Source organism: Vicugna pacos, chromosome 4 (assembly GCF_048564905.1).
Source record: "Vicugna pacos chromosome 4, VicPac4, whole genome shotgun sequence".
In the NCBI taxonomy this organism is placed as follows: domain Eukaryota; kingdom Metazoa; phylum Chordata; class Mammalia; order Artiodactyla; family Camelidae; genus Vicugna; species Vicugna pacos.
In genome coordinates, this window is record NC_132990.1 from 21,635,830 (window position 1) to 21,654,948 (window position 19,119).

Sequence of the window (19,119 nt, forward strand, 5' to 3'; positions counted from 1 at the left end):
GCTAGTGCTTTAGAATCAGAGTTCTTCTCTAATAATGGGCAACTGTAAATAAATATACATAATATTAGTTTTGTGGATATTTAAAACCCATTACCGTTCCATCAGAGTTTTCACTGACTACATGTACAACATGAGAATCCATAAAAATGCCTTGTTTTATTATAATCACCTTGACAGCAGATTCTGTTGAGTGACCACACAAAGTATCCTCATCTCTCTTGCCTGTTGCCCACTGTGGTGACCGAAGAAGCCTGACCCTTGACTTCACAGCTCCCCTTGCAGCTGGGGGTGGCTTAGGACCTGATGCCAGTTAGTGGAAAGGTCATGGAAGGTGGTTTTCACTTTTCCTTTGTCTGGTTGCAGAGGGTCAGATTCCTGAGTCCCTGGGGCTGCTGATGCTGTGTTCTCTCTATGGACTTTGTCTCTGAGTGTCCTCTGGATTGGGGGTGGTCTCTGTCTTAGATCCTGAAAGACTCAAGGTTTAGTGTCATGTGAGCACCAAGAGGAAATCAAGAGGTGGGGGAAGAGCAGAGGGGAGAGTGTGAGGAGAGAGGTGGAGTCTGATGGAAGCTGGAGGGGGCCCGCCCTTGCGCTTCAGGCTTCCTAGAGTTTCAGAGATGGACACCCAGGTCCACTCCCCCATTAATGCCCTGTGTGCCTTTTGTGCTGAGCTGGTCCTCTGTCCTCTGCAGCCCTAGGCTCTGTACAGCATGACTCACATTGAGGTTTTGGGTCTTTTGGAAGCCTTCTGGTCGAAGGTTGAGATAATACAGAGTTAAGAGCTGTGCCTTGTACATAGTGCTCAGGAGATGTTAAGTATTCATATTGTTACCTTTGAAAGTATACAAATCTATTGGTGGACGTATTTTCTACCTTAATGAACAAAAGCTAAAGGCCTCATGGAGAACAGTTTTCATCCAGGCTAATAGAAACATATAGTGTTTATTTCTTCAGTGATTTGAGAAGAGAAAAAGGAGGTCACTTTGCAAAGATTATAGAGAGCCAAGAATTTTAGGTCTGTGAATCTTCCTCCTCTCTCTCTATTTTTTTTTTTTTTTGCAAAGAAAGACTGTCTTCTACCCAAAATCAAGAATGGAATTAACACCCATCGTGTGTATATATCTGCCTGTTCTCTCCTAACACCTCCTCATTCCCTAGGACTTGGCCAGCATCTGGGAGGTCCAGGAAGAAATGCTCTTTAAATCCTCTGCATTCTTCCAGAAGCCCAAGGGATTTAACAAGTTCTGATTTTAGCTAAAACATATAAACCAAAAAAAAAAAAAAAAAAGAAAAAAGTACCATTTCTGTAACTCGGTTCTTAATGCCAGAAATTTTTGTGTTTGTCAAGTAACAAAGTAAAATTTGGGTCTTTTGTTATCCATTATTGGGCTGTCATTATAAAATAGGATATTTGTTTAGAGATAGAGTGGGTTGCCTTTAACATTTTATAAGGTCGTATTTTACTGAATGAGTGGGTTTCACACTGTCAGTATTAAGACACTATCAGTAAACTTGAATTTCCAGAGAAAGGAGTATATTGAAAAAGTACCATTGGAAAGAGGTAATTTAAAGAATTTCCCTTTAATCTGGACATCTGAGAAGTAGAGAAAAATCATAAACGAAATCAGAGACCACTTTGTCGTAATGAATTACGAACATACAGCATAGTGAAGTAATTTCATTCTAGCTGTTCATCTGTGGTAATCATTAAACTAGAAATTCAGCCTTCTGCTTTCGTGGGGAAGAGGGAAGGGGTGTCTTGTAATAGTGACTTCAGTCCCTAAGAATCAAATGCTTGTTTAAAAATATTTATGGTGCTCAAAGGACTGAATTTAGTGCAGTAAAGCTATTTTTCTAAAAATCATTCCACTCATTGTTTAAATTATTTTTCTTTCACCTTAATAACATTATAGGAGATTTGGCTCAAGTTTTGAAAAGCTCCTTAGAGGCAGAGGGGAAAAAAATGTAGATTAGCATTGGTAAATCTTTTTTGACGATGACTATAACAGTTGTTGAAATTTTGGTATCAGTTGAAATTCTGAAGGTTTCCAGAATTGAAGCAAGCAGCTCTGGGGCATGGGGAATACTCAGTTTATGATGGGAAAGTCAGTAGCTTTCGAGTGAACAGTGGAGAAAATCCTCACTGTTTAAATTAGGCATTGGCTACTAGATTCAGATCCTTTCTGTCTATGTGTCTTGGTCTGCTGCCTGCTGCTGTGCAGGACAAAAGTGTCCCTATCTGTGGCTGCTCAGGTGGGAAATGAAATTGGGTAGGAGGGCTGGGGCTGGGGAGAGGTGATGGGAGATAGTTCCTCTCCATTACACACAGCATGAGACAAGTCCATGGTTAGAGAAGGAACGGTCCCAGAAATTTTGACATAGTAAGACGTTGGCATTAAAAGTCTGACATGGGGGCTGAGATACCTCAGCAGTAATTCTTGGAGCCCAAGGCAATGGAACATATATTAACACTGAGGTGCCTGGTAATTCCACAGTAATTCACAAGGCCTTGACAGCTCCCAGGCCTTTCAGTAACTCCTGGTAGGACATAAAAAGCAGGTTTGTACCCTAGAGATGGGATGTTAGGCCGCTTTTCTGAAGGAGATGGAGTGCAGCTGTGCCTGGAGCCCTGATCTTTGGACCTTTGGCCCCATACAAATTGTCGCCAGTTCACCTGCTGAAAATGCAGAAATCCAGAGCTGTGGTGGATGCGTGCGTACATGAGTCTGGGCAGTGAGTGCACCTCAGCTGATGGCCAGTGTTTTATTTATAGACTTACCAGAACGTCCAGTTCTTTCCCCAAACTTGAAGCTAAGAGAGGAGGAGGAGTCTTTTGTGAACTACTGATTGGGGATAGTCTGACCTCAAAGATGACAGCTCAGGATAATCCTAGCCAGTCCCTGATCCTTCCAAAGGGGCTGTGAAAACAGCACTTGGTTATTTACGCAAAATGAGAAAAGGGGCGTGTCTGAAGGCAGAAATTATGAAACAAATTAATGCATGTTGAGCTGTTGATGTCAGCTGGCTGGTGGAAATTAACATGGTGTATAGCGTTAAGTGTTGTCTTTTTACTTTAATTCTATGAGACATGTAACATGTTGAAACATCAAGCCAAACATCTGGGGTTTTATGGCTGGTGGTGTTTATCCAACTGTTTACTCTCCCTGCTATCCGAATAAGATCCATGCTCAGTGGGTCCTGTTCACTCTTAAATTTAGTAAGTTCAGAGGCCACACCATCCCAAACTCCAAGCTCTTTGATTGTGGGAAGAGAAGTGTCTCGTATTTCGAGTGATCAACTTGAATTTTCGTCAGAAGGGAATTTGATATGTTGAAAAGAACATCTCAAGGAGTTAGCAAAACTGGCGCTGGTCCTGGTTTTACCACTGATTGTTCTGTGAGATTGAGCATATCTTGAACCCCTCCTCGGCCTTGCTTCCTTACCTGGGATATTGAGGGGCAGTTAATAATTTCTGCCCTGCTAAGCTTTTAGAATTGTGGGAAGACTAAGATGAGACCACATGGAAAAGCTCTGTAATCTGTACGTGTCTTACACATTGTTTATCCAGCTATCCAAAAATATTTTAGGCATTATGCTTAGCTGGTTATATAATATTGAACAAGGTACCCTCCTTTCCCCCACTCCAAGGAGCCTAGTCTGGGCAACAAACAAGCATCCTTTAATATTGTGGGATAAATGTGATGATAAGAATAATTACAGGGTGCTATGGCTGCAGCGCAATCTTGGTTTGGTGCTGAGGTGGTGGGTCAAAGACAGTTATTGTTTTAAGATAAGGATTAAAGAGGCTTGGGTTGTTTTTTCGCAATGCCTGGAGGAGAGCCTTGGGAAGATTTGTTGAGCACAGCTGTCGGGTTTCATCCGAAATTCATGGGGTACTCACTAGAGGTCTTGAGAGAGTGAAACTGCAGTTAAGTATGGGAGCTTGCTGCTTTTTGGCTGGAGGACACTCAAAGGCCATGTGGGAACAAGCCCGGTGCAGCTGACACAGACTTCAGAGTGTGAGAAGGAGAGCTTCCTTTGGTTGCTGGCTCTGCACTTATCATCAGCTTAAATCAAGATCCTGTTTTGTCCCAGGTGGTTGGACCAAAGCCGTGTTAACCTCGAGGGAACTCTTGCTTAAGCAGATGCACACTTGTTTTATGTGGGCCCTGCCTCATAGGGATTTGTTTTAATATTTTGTTAATTAAAAAAAACTTAAATCTGCAAAAAAGAGAATAGTGATGAACCCGCATCATTAATAATCAAGATTTTGCCACATTTGGTTCATCCATCAACTCCAGGCATCTTGTCATTTCACCCTACGTACTTCATCATACTTCTCTAGACGTGTGGACATTTTCTTACTTAACCACAATGCCTTGATCACATCTAAAAATAGAGGATTTTTAGAAACCTTCTTGCTCTCTTTCCTCCCCAACATTTTATTATGAAAATTTTCGAGCCTACAACAAAGTTGAGTATTTATTTATTTTTAAAAATATTTTATTTTTAAATTTTTTGTTGGGGGATAATTAGATTTATTTATTTAATGGAGGTACAGAGGATTGAACCCAGGACCTTGTGCATGCTAAGCACACACTCTACCACTGAGCTATACCCTCCCCCTGCAAAGTTGAGAATTTAAGAGTGCATGGCTGTGTATTCGCTTCTTAGAGTATTCGAACATTGACACGTCTCTCCATCTGGTCATCCCATTTTCCTTCCATCTATCAATCCATCTTTTTAAATGTGTTTCACTGTAAATCGCAGACAGTAAACTTCTTCCCTTAAGAGTTTAGCATTCATATCATTAAGATTTTAATCCCGGTTTCCTTTTTCTTTTGAGGTACATTTGCAGTGAAATGTACAAATCTTGAGGTGTGTTTGCTGCGTTTTTCAAATTCATGTGTAACTCAAATCTCTATCAAGATACAGAACCATACCTGCACCCTGGAAAGTTCCTGCATACCCCTCCCCAATTAATCCCTTTTCTTTCTCCCTGTGGTAACCACTGATCTGATTTTTTTTTTATTAAAGGTTAGTTCTTCTATTCCAGAATTTCATATAAATGAAATCATAAAGTGTGCACTCTTTTGATTTTGTTCACTCGGCAAAATGTTCTTGTGATTTACCCACATTGTTGTGTATCTGCTGTGTGGCTGCAAGCAGTTTGTGTCTTTGAATTGTTGAGTAGTATTCCATTGAATGTTTATACCACAGTTTATCTCTTCTCCTACTGATAGACACTTGGGGTGTTTCTACTTCTGGTGATATGAATTAGCTTCTATGAACATTCTTGTCCAACTCCTTTTGTGAATGTGTGGTTTTTATTTCTTTGGATAACTCCCCTGGAATGGAACTGCTGGACTAGGAGGTAGCCCAGCATGTAGAAACTGTCATACCTTTGCCAAATTGTTTGAACCATTTCACATTCTTACCAACAATGAATGACAATTCTGGTTATTCCACCTAGCCAATGATAAGTTTTGTCAGTCTTTTTAATTTTAGCTGTTCTAGTGTGTGTATCATGATATCTCATTGTATTTTTGGGGGGCGGGTTGGTAATTAGGTTTGTTTATTATTATTTCTACTTTTTATTTCATGGAAGTACTGAGGATCGAACCCATGACCTCGTGCATGCTGGGCATGCACTCTACCATGGGGCTATACCCTCCCCACTCATTGTGGTTTAAACTCTCCTTTCCCTGATGACTCATGATGTTGAGCACTTTTGTATATGTTTATTGTCCATTTGCATATTTCTTGTGATGTGTCTGTTCAGATTTTTGCCTATTATTTTTGTGCCCTTATTATTGAGTTATAGATGATGTTTATGTATCCTGGATGCCAGTCCTTTGCTAGATGTCTGTTTTGCAAATATTATTTCCAAATGTGTGACTTGCTTATTTTCTTAATCATATCTTTTGATGAGCAGAAGCTTTTGCCTTTGTCTATTTAGCCAGTTCCTTCTATTATGGTTATTACTTTCTGTGACCTAAGAAGTCTTTGTCTTCTAAGTTAAAAATATATTTGCCTGTGTTTCCCTCTAAAATCTTTATAATTCTAGCTTTCACATTTAGATTCATGATCCAGTTCGAGTGATTTGTGTGTGTGATTTGAGGTTGGATTCAGGGATTTCTTTTTCAAAACCAATTTCTAGGCTTTGTTTACCCAGGAAGTGTCACACAACAGGGGTGAACAAATATGAGTCTAGCTGCGGGGTTTTCTTTTAAGCATTTGTAAATGTGCTGCTGGGTCAGGCCACAGTGGACACGAATGAGTCCCCTAGGGTACTTGCCCCTGTTCCTCTTGTGTGCTTTCAGCAATCAAGTATTGAATGTCCACCGTGTGCCCTGCGCTGAGGCAGTGGTACCCAAGACCTGGCTGGCAGGACACCAGACTGAGCAAGGGGCTGCCAGCATGTGGTGTGTGAAAGCGGGGGAGAGCAGAATGAACGTGATTGGGGGGTCCCCGGAAGGCCTCCTGGCAGGAGGGATTTTTGAGCTGAAATCTGGAGGAAGTGAAGGGGGATGAGTAAAATAGGGTTCTGGGCAGAGTGTTGCTGGAGCTGAGGGGGAGGAGACATGCCAAGTTAGAACAGCCGAAGTCCACAGGCTCCCCTCACCCATCCCCGCACCAAGGGTTGATTGTGTAAGAGAAAGAAAAGGTGCCTTGATGTTTGGCATGTTTCTTTCTGTGTCTCTCGCCAGGCCTCAGTGGGGCATTGCCAAAATGCCTGCCCTGTATCTCCTAGGGGTGCCTTGACCGATTGCACCTTCCTCAGTTCATCCAAATATGTTTTTCACAGAAGAAACTCTCCTTCCTTTTGACTCCTGAAGAGGAAGGGACTGGGAGAGCCCCTGAGGCCCTCTTCTGTAGCCCTGAACACACTCTCTGTTGCTCTCTCCAGGCTCTTGGCTTCTCCAAGGACCACTGGCTTTTGCTGACTTCCCTCCTGCCCACTCAGCCTGATGGCTGCACGTCCCAGCAGAGCTCCTCTCCTCAGCACCCGTCGTCCCTCAAGTCCTGTAGCCTTGCCTTCTGCTGACCCAGAGTATCTTTCCCCAGAACTCCTGAGCATCGCTGCACAAAGTCCTAGTTGGGCGCCTCTCCCTCTCCATCACTCCTCCTTGGAAGCAGTTCTGCACTCTCTTCTTGACTGCACTCCTGAGAGTGCCCTGTTCCTGCCTTGAGCCTCTCCACCTCATCTGCTTGCTTTCTCTTGATGCCTTTGTGCCCCGGGTCAGGGCCACCAGACTGGTGCTGCTCACGTTTCCATTTCACCTCTCATTGTCTCTTTAACCTCCCTTACCTTCTTCCCTCCTTAATCATACCTCCTTTGTAGTCCAGGCTCTGGCTCCATCACTTGTTTTTGCTTATCAGAGAATCCCTGTCTGCTCATCTGTTCCTCTACCTACGAAGATGACCTGATTTCACTTCTTTTTTCCTGTACCCCATGATGATAATCACATAGTTGACAATTCTTGTGTACACCCTGGGTAACGTCTGGAGCTCCTGTAGGACTTTGCTTGTTGCTCCTGCCCTCAGATTTTTCAGCCTGGTCTCTCTCTCCACCTCCACTTCCTCAGCAGCACCCATTACCTGGTTCTAGCCCAGTCACTCTACTGCAGCTGCCCTCTACTCACCATGTGAGATTTTTCTGTGGCATTTAACTCTTGGACACTTTAAATCTTTCATTTGATCTGTCACTGAATTTTCTTTTGTCAGTTTTCCCTCCTGAATCTTTATCCTGCTCCCTAAATATGGCGTTTGTCAAGTTTGGGCCTTGGTTTTATTCCCTCTTCATTCATGCTTTTATGCCTTGGTTATTGATGTCTTCCAAACGTGTGATTCCTGTAAGTCAACATTTTGAACACTCTTGGGACATTTCCACCAGAATTCGCTCCCTCCTCTTCCTTCCCTTTTGTGCATGGGTTCATTCATTCATTCATTGATCGCCCATCCCCATTTTCCTGACCCAGTACCCTTGACAGACATGGCTAATCAATCAGTATGGTTGTTCTCACTAAACTTGGCTGTGACCTATGAATTTTTCAGTGTGGCCCCCTGGCAGCTATGGCTCGTTGGTACATCAGTTGCATCTATTTGTCATATTTGTACCGGATGGCCTTTAAGGTTGCTGGCTCTCCCTCACATATTTAAGGGTTTAGCTCTGCCTTGTGTTACCCCAGATCTGGTCCCCAGAGGGATCAGTCACCATCAAAGTGTTTAGTTTGTAATTCCATCTCAATTCCGTAGCAGTATGGGCAGAATATAAGCTGAAGTTTCTCAGATTTCTCATAGTGCTTTGTTTCTTTAAAGATGTAGAAGAGCTAGGTAAGGGGAAGGGTGAGTCGTCTTGTCTCAAGATTGGTATGAACTATATCCATGTGTGTTCAACTGGGGTCTTACTTTGCAGTTCATAAAAGCATTCTCACTTGTCCTTTTGCCTCTGGGTATATTATAAATATGAGAGAACAAATTTTACTAATTTTACTAAATATTTTAAAAGTTTAAAAGCCACTGCAGGTGGTTGAATACACATGCATTTCAGGAAAATCACTGGCTTTGTCCATCCCCAGAGGCTAATTGGGTTGGCTTTGTGAGCTGTTCAGGGAGAAGATGGTTCCAGAGACCCATGTCCTCCGCTGAGAAGACCCTGCCTCCTGGGATCTCAGCGTTCTTGTTATTCCAGACACCCTGGAATCTTTCTAAACCATCAGTGTAGAACAAGGACTTTTTGGCTTGAGGTTTGTTGATGGACCTCCCCTGCTGCTAGACCAAGAATGCATTTTCTGCTCTAAGCATTTTCCTCCCTCGCACAGCAGCTGCGACAGGTCACAGGCTCCCAACTACTGGGCAGAAGGAAAAATGGGCTGCAAATCCTTGAAGAGTCTGCACTTTGAGCTTTAAATTGGGTTGTAAATGGAAGTGAATTATGTGGGAGTTGTTAGGAGACCTGTGTGGGCGGATGCTGCTGCTGACGGGCGGTGTGACCTTGGGCAGTACCCCAACGTCTCCCGGTCTCCATGTCCACATCTGCATGAAGCTGAAGGGCCGGCTGATCTCAAGGGTCCTTCTAGACCCAGCGTTCCGTGTGCTTTGTTTTCCTGTTTGTTGTTATTACTTCATCTAATAAGATTGTCAGGTTTAGACAGGAAAGAAAGTTCTGTGGAAGGATCAGAGTTTTAGAAAGCATTTGGAGTTGTATCTGTTTGTTGGTTTATATTATAAGGGTTCTGGGATCCTCTGGGAAGGGGAGCACACCCTGCCTTGGAGGGCTGAGTGGAGCTGAGGGACAGGGAAGGAGCAGGTCTAAGAGCTGCCTATTAACTGACTGTGCTTAGGTTTATCAGAGCAGCCGGGAAGCAGAGTTGCCTGGTACAGGCGGCATCCCACCTAGCCGCACAGTGTATGGCTGTGACAAGCTCTGGAATCAGGCAGAAGACCTGGGGTTCTAGTCCTGACTTCATCACCAAGGCTATGTTGAGAGAACATCTCCTAAACCTCAGTTTTCTTGTTTGTAAAATGGGGGCAACGAGAGTGCTTCCCCTCATGGCACTGCTGTGAGGACCAGGTGGAGTAATACAATAGAACTCTTAGCCCATGGGGTGTAGAGTAATTGCTCAATAAACATAGCCTGTTAATTACAGAGTGCTTGCCTTAGACTGGGCTGAGTGTTTTCCTCCAGTATCTGATTTAATGCACAAAATCATACTAAGTGGAAGCAGTTGTTATCCACGTCCTACAGAGGAAGGAATCAAAGTTAGGAAGCATGAAGTAATTTTCTCAACGTTGCACAAGCAGTTAGTGACAGAGCTAGGACTGGAAACCAGATCTTTTTGCCTCCAAAGTCCTGTTCCGCCATGCACTCTGCCTTCTGGTGTGGAGAGCCTCCTCATGGCTCAGCGGGGGATTCTGAAAGACCGTGGAAGAGGTGAGACCGGTCATGAGTGTCCACCTGATGCTGTTCTGCTTCCAAACAGGTTGGAAAGTTCATTTTGGCAGTCCAAAGTTATGTTATAGTAGCTGCTATTCATGCTGCCTCTTGATGGCGGGAAGAATTACCAGGCTTTTTTTCTGATGAACAGCCTCATTTGCAATCATGAAAATTCTTAACCTTAAAACTTATAAGCAGAGGACCAAGCACAGCAGTGTAGAAGGTAAAGGGTCCTAAAGGAGGGAGGAGGGACACAACGCCATGGAGACTCAGGAGAGAGAGTCACAGCCAGGGACAGGGTGCAGTGGGGTCCTCAGTAACTTCCTGGTGGCAGGTGGTGGCAGTGGTGGTGATGGCATTCAAGATGGGTCTTGAAGGAAGCGAAGCATTTTGGAAAAGTGGAGGTGGCAGGAAAGAGCAGCTACAGGGTGCATTGCAGGTGCATAAAACTGAAGTTCAGCTCTATGGAGTGAGGAGATAATGAAAAAATCCTCCAACAAATTTTTCATGTCTTTTAATGCCTTTGACTGTGTCACATGAAGCCTGGTCAGAGAGTCTAAAAGGCAAATCCCTATGTGTCAACAAAAATATTTCCAGGCATCTTTGTCTTTCCTCCACTGTATAGAGAACTTCTAGCATCCAGGTGCTTGCAGCTCTTCTGTCTGTCCCTTCACATTCTGAACCTGCACTTTCCAACAGGGAAGCCCCCACCGCATGTGGCCACTGAGCCCTTGAAATGTGGGAGACCTGAGATGTGCTGTCTGTGTAAGACATACTGGATTCTGAAGATGTAGTAAGAAAGTAAAATATCTCAATTTTAAAAATATTGATTGTGTTGAAATGATAATATTTTGAATAGATTGGGTTAAAAGTAAACTATTAAAAGTAACTTTACCTGTTCTTTTTTTCTTTTTAATGGGGCTACTAGAAAATTTAAAATAATGTGTGGTTCTCATTCATGGCTGGCATTCTATTTGTATTGGATGGTGCTATTCTAAGGTACTTGTTGCATCCTTAAAGTTCCATCACCCATTCTAGGGTTATCTGAGTCACAGATGGCTTTGATTAGGTGCATGTCAGGAAAAGGGCTTGGCAGTTTAGATGTGTTAGAGACCTAGGTTCTGTCTGTGGCAACGTTACATACATTGTTCTCTGAGCTTCAGATTTTTCATCTGCATAGTGGGGACATTGGATCAGATATTCTTCATGACCCCTTTTGATTAAAAAAATTCTATAATTCTAGGTTGGCACCAACTATTGTTAATCTTTCCTGGGTTCCACTGAAAGGTCTCTGTTGCTCCCTTTACCAAATATCGGAAAAAGTGTGGATTATTTCCTTTTACTTCTGGTCCTTTAGTCTTTCCTGGAGTGGAAAGACTTTAGAGTTCATATAGATTAAGGAAACTTTCTTACTCTCTTTTCTTTGTTTGTTGGCCCCAGCTAGGCTTGTTTGAGTCTGTTCCTGAGCGAGGTGGCCAAGGCAGCTCCTGAAATGGTACGAGTATCGGAGAGCTTGGAGAAGAGGTCTCATTTTTTTTGGTTCATGATTGTGGAGACTACTTTTGAATACCCCATGCATAGTGATTCCACAGACTTTATTTACACACTATCTTGGTCCATAAAAACTGAGAATCTTATCTTTCTTTTCTCTTTTGGCTTCACCAATGTTAGAACAAATCAGTCATTTCTTTGTAAATGTCTTTCATCAGTTCTTCCTCCTATGCACTGTCCATCTATTAAATAAATATATCAGGCATTGGGCTAGCTTCCAGAACGCAGAGGTGTGAGGCTTGATCTTTATCTTTGAGGAACTTGTGGATAAAGGTGAAGACATGGTGCTTGGTGCCTTGAGAGGGATATTCAGGCTGGGTGGGGACAGATAAGGAAGGGTGACACCATGAGCAAGCTCAGGCAGTGAAACATTTATTTGGAAGTGAGAGTTTTTGATATTTCAAAGTGAGACAAGGTCTTAGTTAACTAGCAACAAGTCATATAAATAAAATCTGCCTGTGAATATATATTTGATATAATTCCCTTTAATGGAAGATCAGTGTCTGGATGGAAATGTGTTGCTACACTGAAATCCTCTCTCAGGATACCAGTTACAATGGAGTTTTTTGCCATTAAATTTATTTTTCTTTAGGAATAAGCCTTTACAGTATGTTACATTTTTAAAAAAGTAACAATATAGAAAAGGGGTCATATAAAAGCCAGGTTTTACTGGTTTAAAGAACAAGAGCACCGGAGAGAGAAAATATTGCTAGGCCTATGGAACCCATTTTATTGCCAGTGCCTGAATCTAAGTTACCCTTGATAAAATCTTGATATTTCTCTGAGTATAGGTGAATAAAATAAATCTGCAGGGGTATGTTTGGGTAGCCAGCAGTTCTTGGCTTTTGATTTGAGGTTTGTGGGAATCCTAAAATGACAGGGTACTAATTATCTTAAATTGAAATCTCCAAAAATTGAACTGATTTTGATCATAGAAATGGTAATAATATCTAATGTTTATATACTGTGGGAGATGTATTTCATAGTAAACAAAATTAACAGGAGTTATCTCTTCAGTGGACAGATTAAAGCACTCAACAACTTATGTACCTAGTCTTAGAAGAAACTTTATTAAATATATATAAAATATAAATACGTATGTATCTTTGTACATTAAATGCCAACAATAATGTACATTTTAAAAAAGGAAAATGAAACTTTTGAGTGTATTTCACACTGAAATTCAGATACTCATACTATAAGGACAGCATTTTTGTGGAAGGTTTCCTTGTAAATTAGGAAAATCTAAAACATTCACCTTGAACCAAGAGTATTTTTATAATAACAAAAATGAAAAGTAACTATAACAAGTTTATACCATCTTAAGGCTTTTCTGATACACAAATCTCCAAATGAGACAAAAACAGGGCTGTTTCTAAAGGTACTTGTTCATACGTGGTCCTAGCCGTGTGAGCAGTGCTAGTGGCGATCGCTTCCCTTGGGGGTTGGGAGGCTCAGGATGCTCAGAAACAGCGGTGGCAGTATTTACGTAGAGGGTTGGACCTACAAACGACAGAGCTGCATGCTGATTGTTGCCTGGAAACCAGCTTTCAATTGAAACAGTGATGAGTTCTCTGTATGTCTAATTCTCTTTCTCTTCTTCCTGGTGTGCTGTCAGAATACTGTGTATTTTAGTTTCTGGGATCAAAATTGGGTTGGTGTAAAAAATTAGTAAAAATAATTCTATGCCATTTCTCGATATAGTTACACTGAAAATCACTAACATGGAATTTTGTTGATGTGACGATGTCTGTTGATTAGAAGTGACCCAACTGGTTTGTAAGAACTATATGTGGGCATATGAATAATTGATACACTACTTAATTTTTTAAAATCGAAGTGTGGTTGGTTTACAATGTTTCAGATGTATAGCAAAATGATTCAGTTATACACATGCATACATATATATTTTTTCAGATTCTTTTCCATTATATGTTGTTGTAAGAAATTGAATATAGTTCCCTGTGCTATACAGTAGGTACTTGTTGATTATTTCATAGATAGTGGTGTGTTAATCTGTTTATCCTAAACTTCTTATCCCTCCCCTGCCCTTTCCCCTCCCTACACTACTTAATTTTTGACAACTCAAACAGCTGCCCTTTATCCACCTGTAAATAGAATAATATGGTCATGTATTTTCATGACTGTAAAATATAGAAACTCACTATAAATTACAATTTCAAATTATTATCTATTTATCATCTACCTGCATAATGAGGTATAAAGTTTACTTAAGCATTCATTTATATACTCAGTATTCGTTTAATAAATGTTTGAATGCCTACTGTGGGGCAGGCAGGATACGAGAGGTACCAGGAATGTAGCAGTGAACAAGATAGAAAAAGGTTCCGAGCTTCATTGATGACACAGGCAATAAACTCAGCAACAAGTGTGTTGACTACAGATGACAATAAGAGATGGGAAAGGCATGCACGTGATGAGCGAAACCGTGAGAGGGGAGCAGGGATGGGATTGTTCTGGGGTTGTTCTACGTAAGGATGATCAGTGGAAGTCTACGGAGGCAGCATTTGAAGTGACGTGAGAGACTAAAGGAGCCAGACTTTGAGTGTAGAAATGGCTTCATGTGGTCCATGGTGGGTAGTGTACTCAGCACTGAAGTGGTTCTGCTATGTGTGACGCCACTTGTGTACAAGAGTCATATTCTGAATTGACCCAGGAACCAATGAGGAAAGATAGTATCCTGGCCCTAGAGCACAGCCTTGGAGCCCCCTGTAAGGTCAGGTATTAAGCCCTTAACTGCTGGGTGATTGGGAGGTGCAGGGAGGGCTCAGGGGAGGGACTGGGTTGGCTCTGAGAGGGCTTGGGGGCCACAGCCATGCACCTATTATGGAATGGAAGTGTTTCAGTATTTAAACAAGCAGCATGGTGCATGCAATGGCTGCCCATCAGCCGTGGTTGGGTTTGACTTTAAGATCTGGGGAATTTTGACAGTTAACCAATTGTAGTTACAAATTATTTAAAAAATTCTGGCCAATTCACATAGTTTATTAGAGAAAAGGAAGGGTTGAATTCCTGTTTCTATGCCGGGCAGGCAGTCATGACTTTATAGTCCGGGTCACATTTTGAGGAGGTAGCAAACTTGATGTATTCTTCGCAAGAAGCTAACTAACCTAACTTTTATTTTTATTTTAATAGGCGACATCACTGTCCGCACATCCCTACTAAGATTTATGATACAACAGACAAACCATGTCTTCTCTCCGAATATACCGAGAACTACCCTCTCTATCACTCTTACCTGCCCAGAGAGTCCTTCAAGCCCAAGCTGGAGTACCAGAAAGGGTGCACGCCAGTGGAAGGGCTGACCACATCGAGGTGAGGGCAGTAGTGTGAATATATGAATGTACAGCATGAATGGAGTGATGTACAGTATTAAGGTAATGTTCAATGTTGCAGTAATGTGCACTGTCAAGATGTACTATTACTGCCTTAATGTTAATTTATTGTATCTCTGAAAAAAAATCCTGCATTTATTAGCCTGTTTAATTTTTCCCCACAACCTCTTGAAGAGAATGGATTCTTGGGTGTGGGAGGAAGGCAAGATTAAATTGATCTACGCAAGAGCTGGAGGTTAAGTAAAGTAATAAAGAGAAATAATAACTAGTAAAGGGGGGCTGCTGCGGAAAAAGGAGTTTGGGGCTTTTGCACCTAAGCTCCAGGGCAGCTTGGGTGGTGGTAGTGATGTTGGTAGTGGTAAAAGAGAACTTGAGTGATTTTGGAACCATACTATAGATTTTGGACTAGGATCCCCTTGAGTGTTCTTCAAGAATATGAACAAAGAATATTTCCATTTAAATTACTCTTGACTTTTAAACTCTGATTCTATAGATCCAGGACTGTGCAGAGACTGAATCCCCTGTCTCAGGGTGTCACGGCTGCAGCAGTGTCTGTATCGACAGGGTGGGGCAACATGGTCAATCTCAGGATTGTTCTACGTGCTCTGACAGAATCTGCTGTTGACAACTCAGTGACCTTCAGTTGGTGACCTGAGCCTGGTGACTCAGTGGAGTAGAAACATCTTTGAAAGTGACGGGCAGCATTTCATGTTGTGTAGCTTAGTCCCCAGATGAGACCTGAGAGATGGACATGTTCTCTGCTTCTGATGTTTCTCCTCCCTTCGGGGTAGAATTGCTGTCAGGTGGAGATGAAATTGTTGCAGCACAACGCTCACACGTTTCATGGTAAATTTTCTCCCTGTTTCTCCCTCTTTCTCTCATAATTTTGTGCTTCTCTAGTGAAGGTCGCAGATGGCCCAGGCTAAGCAGAACACTAATTCATCCTGCCCCCAGATTTCCCCCAGGATAGGCCTGGAAACATCCTCTGTTGAGGACGTGAGTGGAGGCATAGCGTGTTCTACTGAAAGCTGCTGTCTTCTAGATCCAAAGGAAGAAGTCCCGTGTCTGGGTTATGGGGCAGAAAAGATCCACAAGGGGTGGAATGAAGCCAAGGGATTCCTGGGCTTGGTGGGAACCTCTGGGCAGGTGCAGCTTGAGAATGGGAGGGAGTCGAGGGTCTTGTCTGACTCTTGACTTGAGTCAGACCAATTTTACACTGAATAGTTGTCTTAAATGATTTGGTGTAAGCATGAGGTTTCTGGGTCCTGCTTCATGAGAAAAAATTGTAACCTACACAACCTGTTTTTCAACCTGTGACTTACTAAACAATATGAACTTTAAAGTTTGGGCTTCTGTTGACCAAGGAAACAGCATCCTTAGTTTCTAAGTGTCTAAATACGACAGCAAGAGAAGTGGACCTTTCCGGAGCCTTGCTTTTCCTTTTAAGAAGCCATGGTCAACGCTGATGAAAAGAACTACGCTTGTTTGTAAGAGATGTGTGATTGGTAGAAAAGAAGAAGAGCAGTGTTGAGGAGTGGCTTGCAGATCTCACACTCAGCTTCTAGATGCTGGTCTTCACATCTCTTTGTACCCAATTTACAGGGAATCAAGAGCATCTTATGGAAGGTAAAGCATAGGTTGCCTTCAGGTGCTGTTATATTAGGAATATGTTTCCTGTCCTAGAAATATTTGGATACTTTGAGGGTTGGATGTTGAGGGATGCTTTTGTTTGTTGCCCAGGTGCTTTGGAGAATGAAGACACATCCTTTCTCTGGAGCAGGAGCCCTGACCCATCCCCTGCGCTGAGGCCCCAGTAGAGCCCCGCATGCCCGCCCTCTTCCCGATGGTGCTTTGCAAAACAAAAACTTGCCCTTTGACCTGTCTTAAATTATCCTTGCCTTGTGTCACTTAGAGCAATAAACATATCACCTGGAAGGGCCCTCTGTCCCTGCCAGAGCCAGAATAACAAAATCATTCATGTTAAGATGTGGCCAGAGTGGAGGCATGCAGATACTGAAAGAATTTCCAAAACTAGTTGTTAATGATCATAAGGGCCTTAAAAAGAAGTGGCAGCATTAAGGTTACCCATGGGAAAGAAAAAGAACAGAAATCCTTCTCTTCTGTCTTTCATTTCCTTCCCAGAAAGAGGACTGAGGGAGATGATAAGCTGTTTCTTCTCTCCCTAGTACCTCAATTTCATCGTTTCTCAGCTCTGTGCCTGCCGTGCTGGGCACTAGTTTTTAGAGGGCCATAGTTTTGTTCTCAGTCTCTCAAGATGCCTTTTTTTTTTTTTAAGCTCCAGTGGGCTCAAAAAAGTAAGATAAATTAACAAAAATCAGGATTTTACCAACCATCTTTTCTGAACCTTCTAAACTCTGCAGAAACTCTAGTCCATATATGTGTACTTACAACAAACTGTGCCCCATTAGGAAGTGTAGAGATGCTGTCATCTGGGTGCTCAGCCAGAGGGTGCTGGGGGGTGGCATGGGTCAGCCCTGTGTCTGTCCACCCCTGTGTCTGCGTGGATGGCCACCCTTCTGCCCTTAGAACTCTTGTTGTCAGACTGTCCCACCTACTTCCCTATCTAAGGGTGGACTCGGCTTAGTTTCTGAGATTGGACGTGGGGCTGCCACCTGCCGCATGGAAAAGTCATGTAGCCCAGGGCTTGGCTGGGCTTGGTGATTAAGCCCAGACACAAAAAACACCTGGTTTCTGGAAAGGTTATCATCTCAGCATGAGGCATGACTACAGCTGCATACAACTCTTACTGACTGTAAATCTTGGGGATTTACGGCAGGTGCCGGGAGGGGAATGCTTGTGCTTTGCAGCCCTCCTTGATATTGAGTTGTTTCTTGCAGCCCTTGGTAATTCCCTCGCATACGATCTGCCTTTGGTTCGGATAGACCTGAGATCAATTTATGAATAGGAGGTTTACACTTCAAGCCTCATTTCCCCTCAGGCATGTCACTATGTGAAACACTTGGGCCCCATTTTGGGACGTTATTTTGTTAGCTAAGTGAGATTCCCTAATGATGGGCCAAGTGGATGGCCTCAGAAGAGATACGTCATCAAGATGGTGTTAGACCTGGATTCTAAAGGGAGCGAGGGCATGGGTAGGATGAAATGGAGGTTCAGAAGGGGAGGACGGAATAGGGTTCACACTTGATGAGTCTGGCTGCAGGGAAGAGGGCAGAAAGTTGGTGGCACAGGTTTCTTCATTTATTGGCAAGACTGATAAAGTAGGAGGAAGAGCTAAAAGAGAAAGGGCATTTGAAATCCTCTCCAAAAGCCAAGAAACAAGCAAGAAAGTTGGTAGTAGGCTTGAGTTTTTCCCTCCCTACTGAATTTTACACATTTTATGTTCAAGTACGTACTTCTCTACTCACAGCTATACCACTGGAGATACTTTCTCACTTCTATTGACTGAGCCTGAAGATTAATGAAGACATTAATTGCTTCAGTAAAAGGTCTCGGTACTAGACTTGCCTGCATAATTTAAAAGCCTTTGATGTGTGTCTTTAATTAAAGTTGGGGACATTTTGGCCATTATTTCTTCAAGTTTTTTTTTGTCCCTGAGACCGTTCATTTCTTTCCCCCAATCTTTTTTTCTCTGTCCTTCAGATTGGACAGCTTCTATTCCTCTATTTTCAAGTTCACTGAGTCTTCCTCTGCCTCCATTCTGCTATTAAGCTGATCCAGTGAATGCTTTTATTTCAGATACTGTGTTTTTCAGTTTTAGAATTTGGATGTGGTTCTTTATATATATATTTTTTGCTTCTCTTGTGATTTCCTGTCTTTTCATTCATTATGACCTTGTTTTCCTTTTTGTACCTGAGCATAGTTAAAATAGCTGCTTTATAATCCCTGTCCGCTAATTGCAACATCTGGGTCTGCTTGGAGTTGGTCTTCATGATTATCTTTTTTTTTTTCCTTGAGACTGGGTCACATTTTCTGTTAGTACGTCAAATAGTTTTGGATTGATCCTGTACATTGTTAATGTTATGTTGTGGAGACTCTGGATTTTTTTTACATTCCTCTGAAGAGGTTTTTTTTTGTGTGTGTTTTCTGTTTTATAAGCAGGTAGTAGGTTGATTGGGCTTAAAATGCAAACTCTGTGTCTTGGGTGTCAGTTCAAATTTCAGTTCAGTTCTTTATCTTTAGCATGATTGCCTAAAGTCTGTCCCATGCATGTGAGGTCAGCCAGAGTTTTGGGCCCAGTTTATAAACAGAATTTGAGCCTTCCTGTCTCTGTTCTCTCCTTTTCAGGATTCA

At 42.3% G+C, this 19,119-nt stretch overlaps 1 protein-coding gene across 1 annotated transcript in view; it reads left to right on the forward strand.

Moving 5' to 3' along the window:
- Positions 1-19,119, forward strand: part of SAXO1 (stabilizer of axonemal microtubules 1) — an 86,104-nt gene that overhangs the window by 49,334 nt on the left and 17,651 nt on the right. The window contains exon 2 of the mRNA XM_072959357.1: positions 14,648-14,827. Coding sequence (XP_072815458.1) covers positions 14,648-14,827 — 180 coding nt within the window. The remainder of the gene's footprint in view (positions 1-14,647; positions 14,828-19,119) is intronic.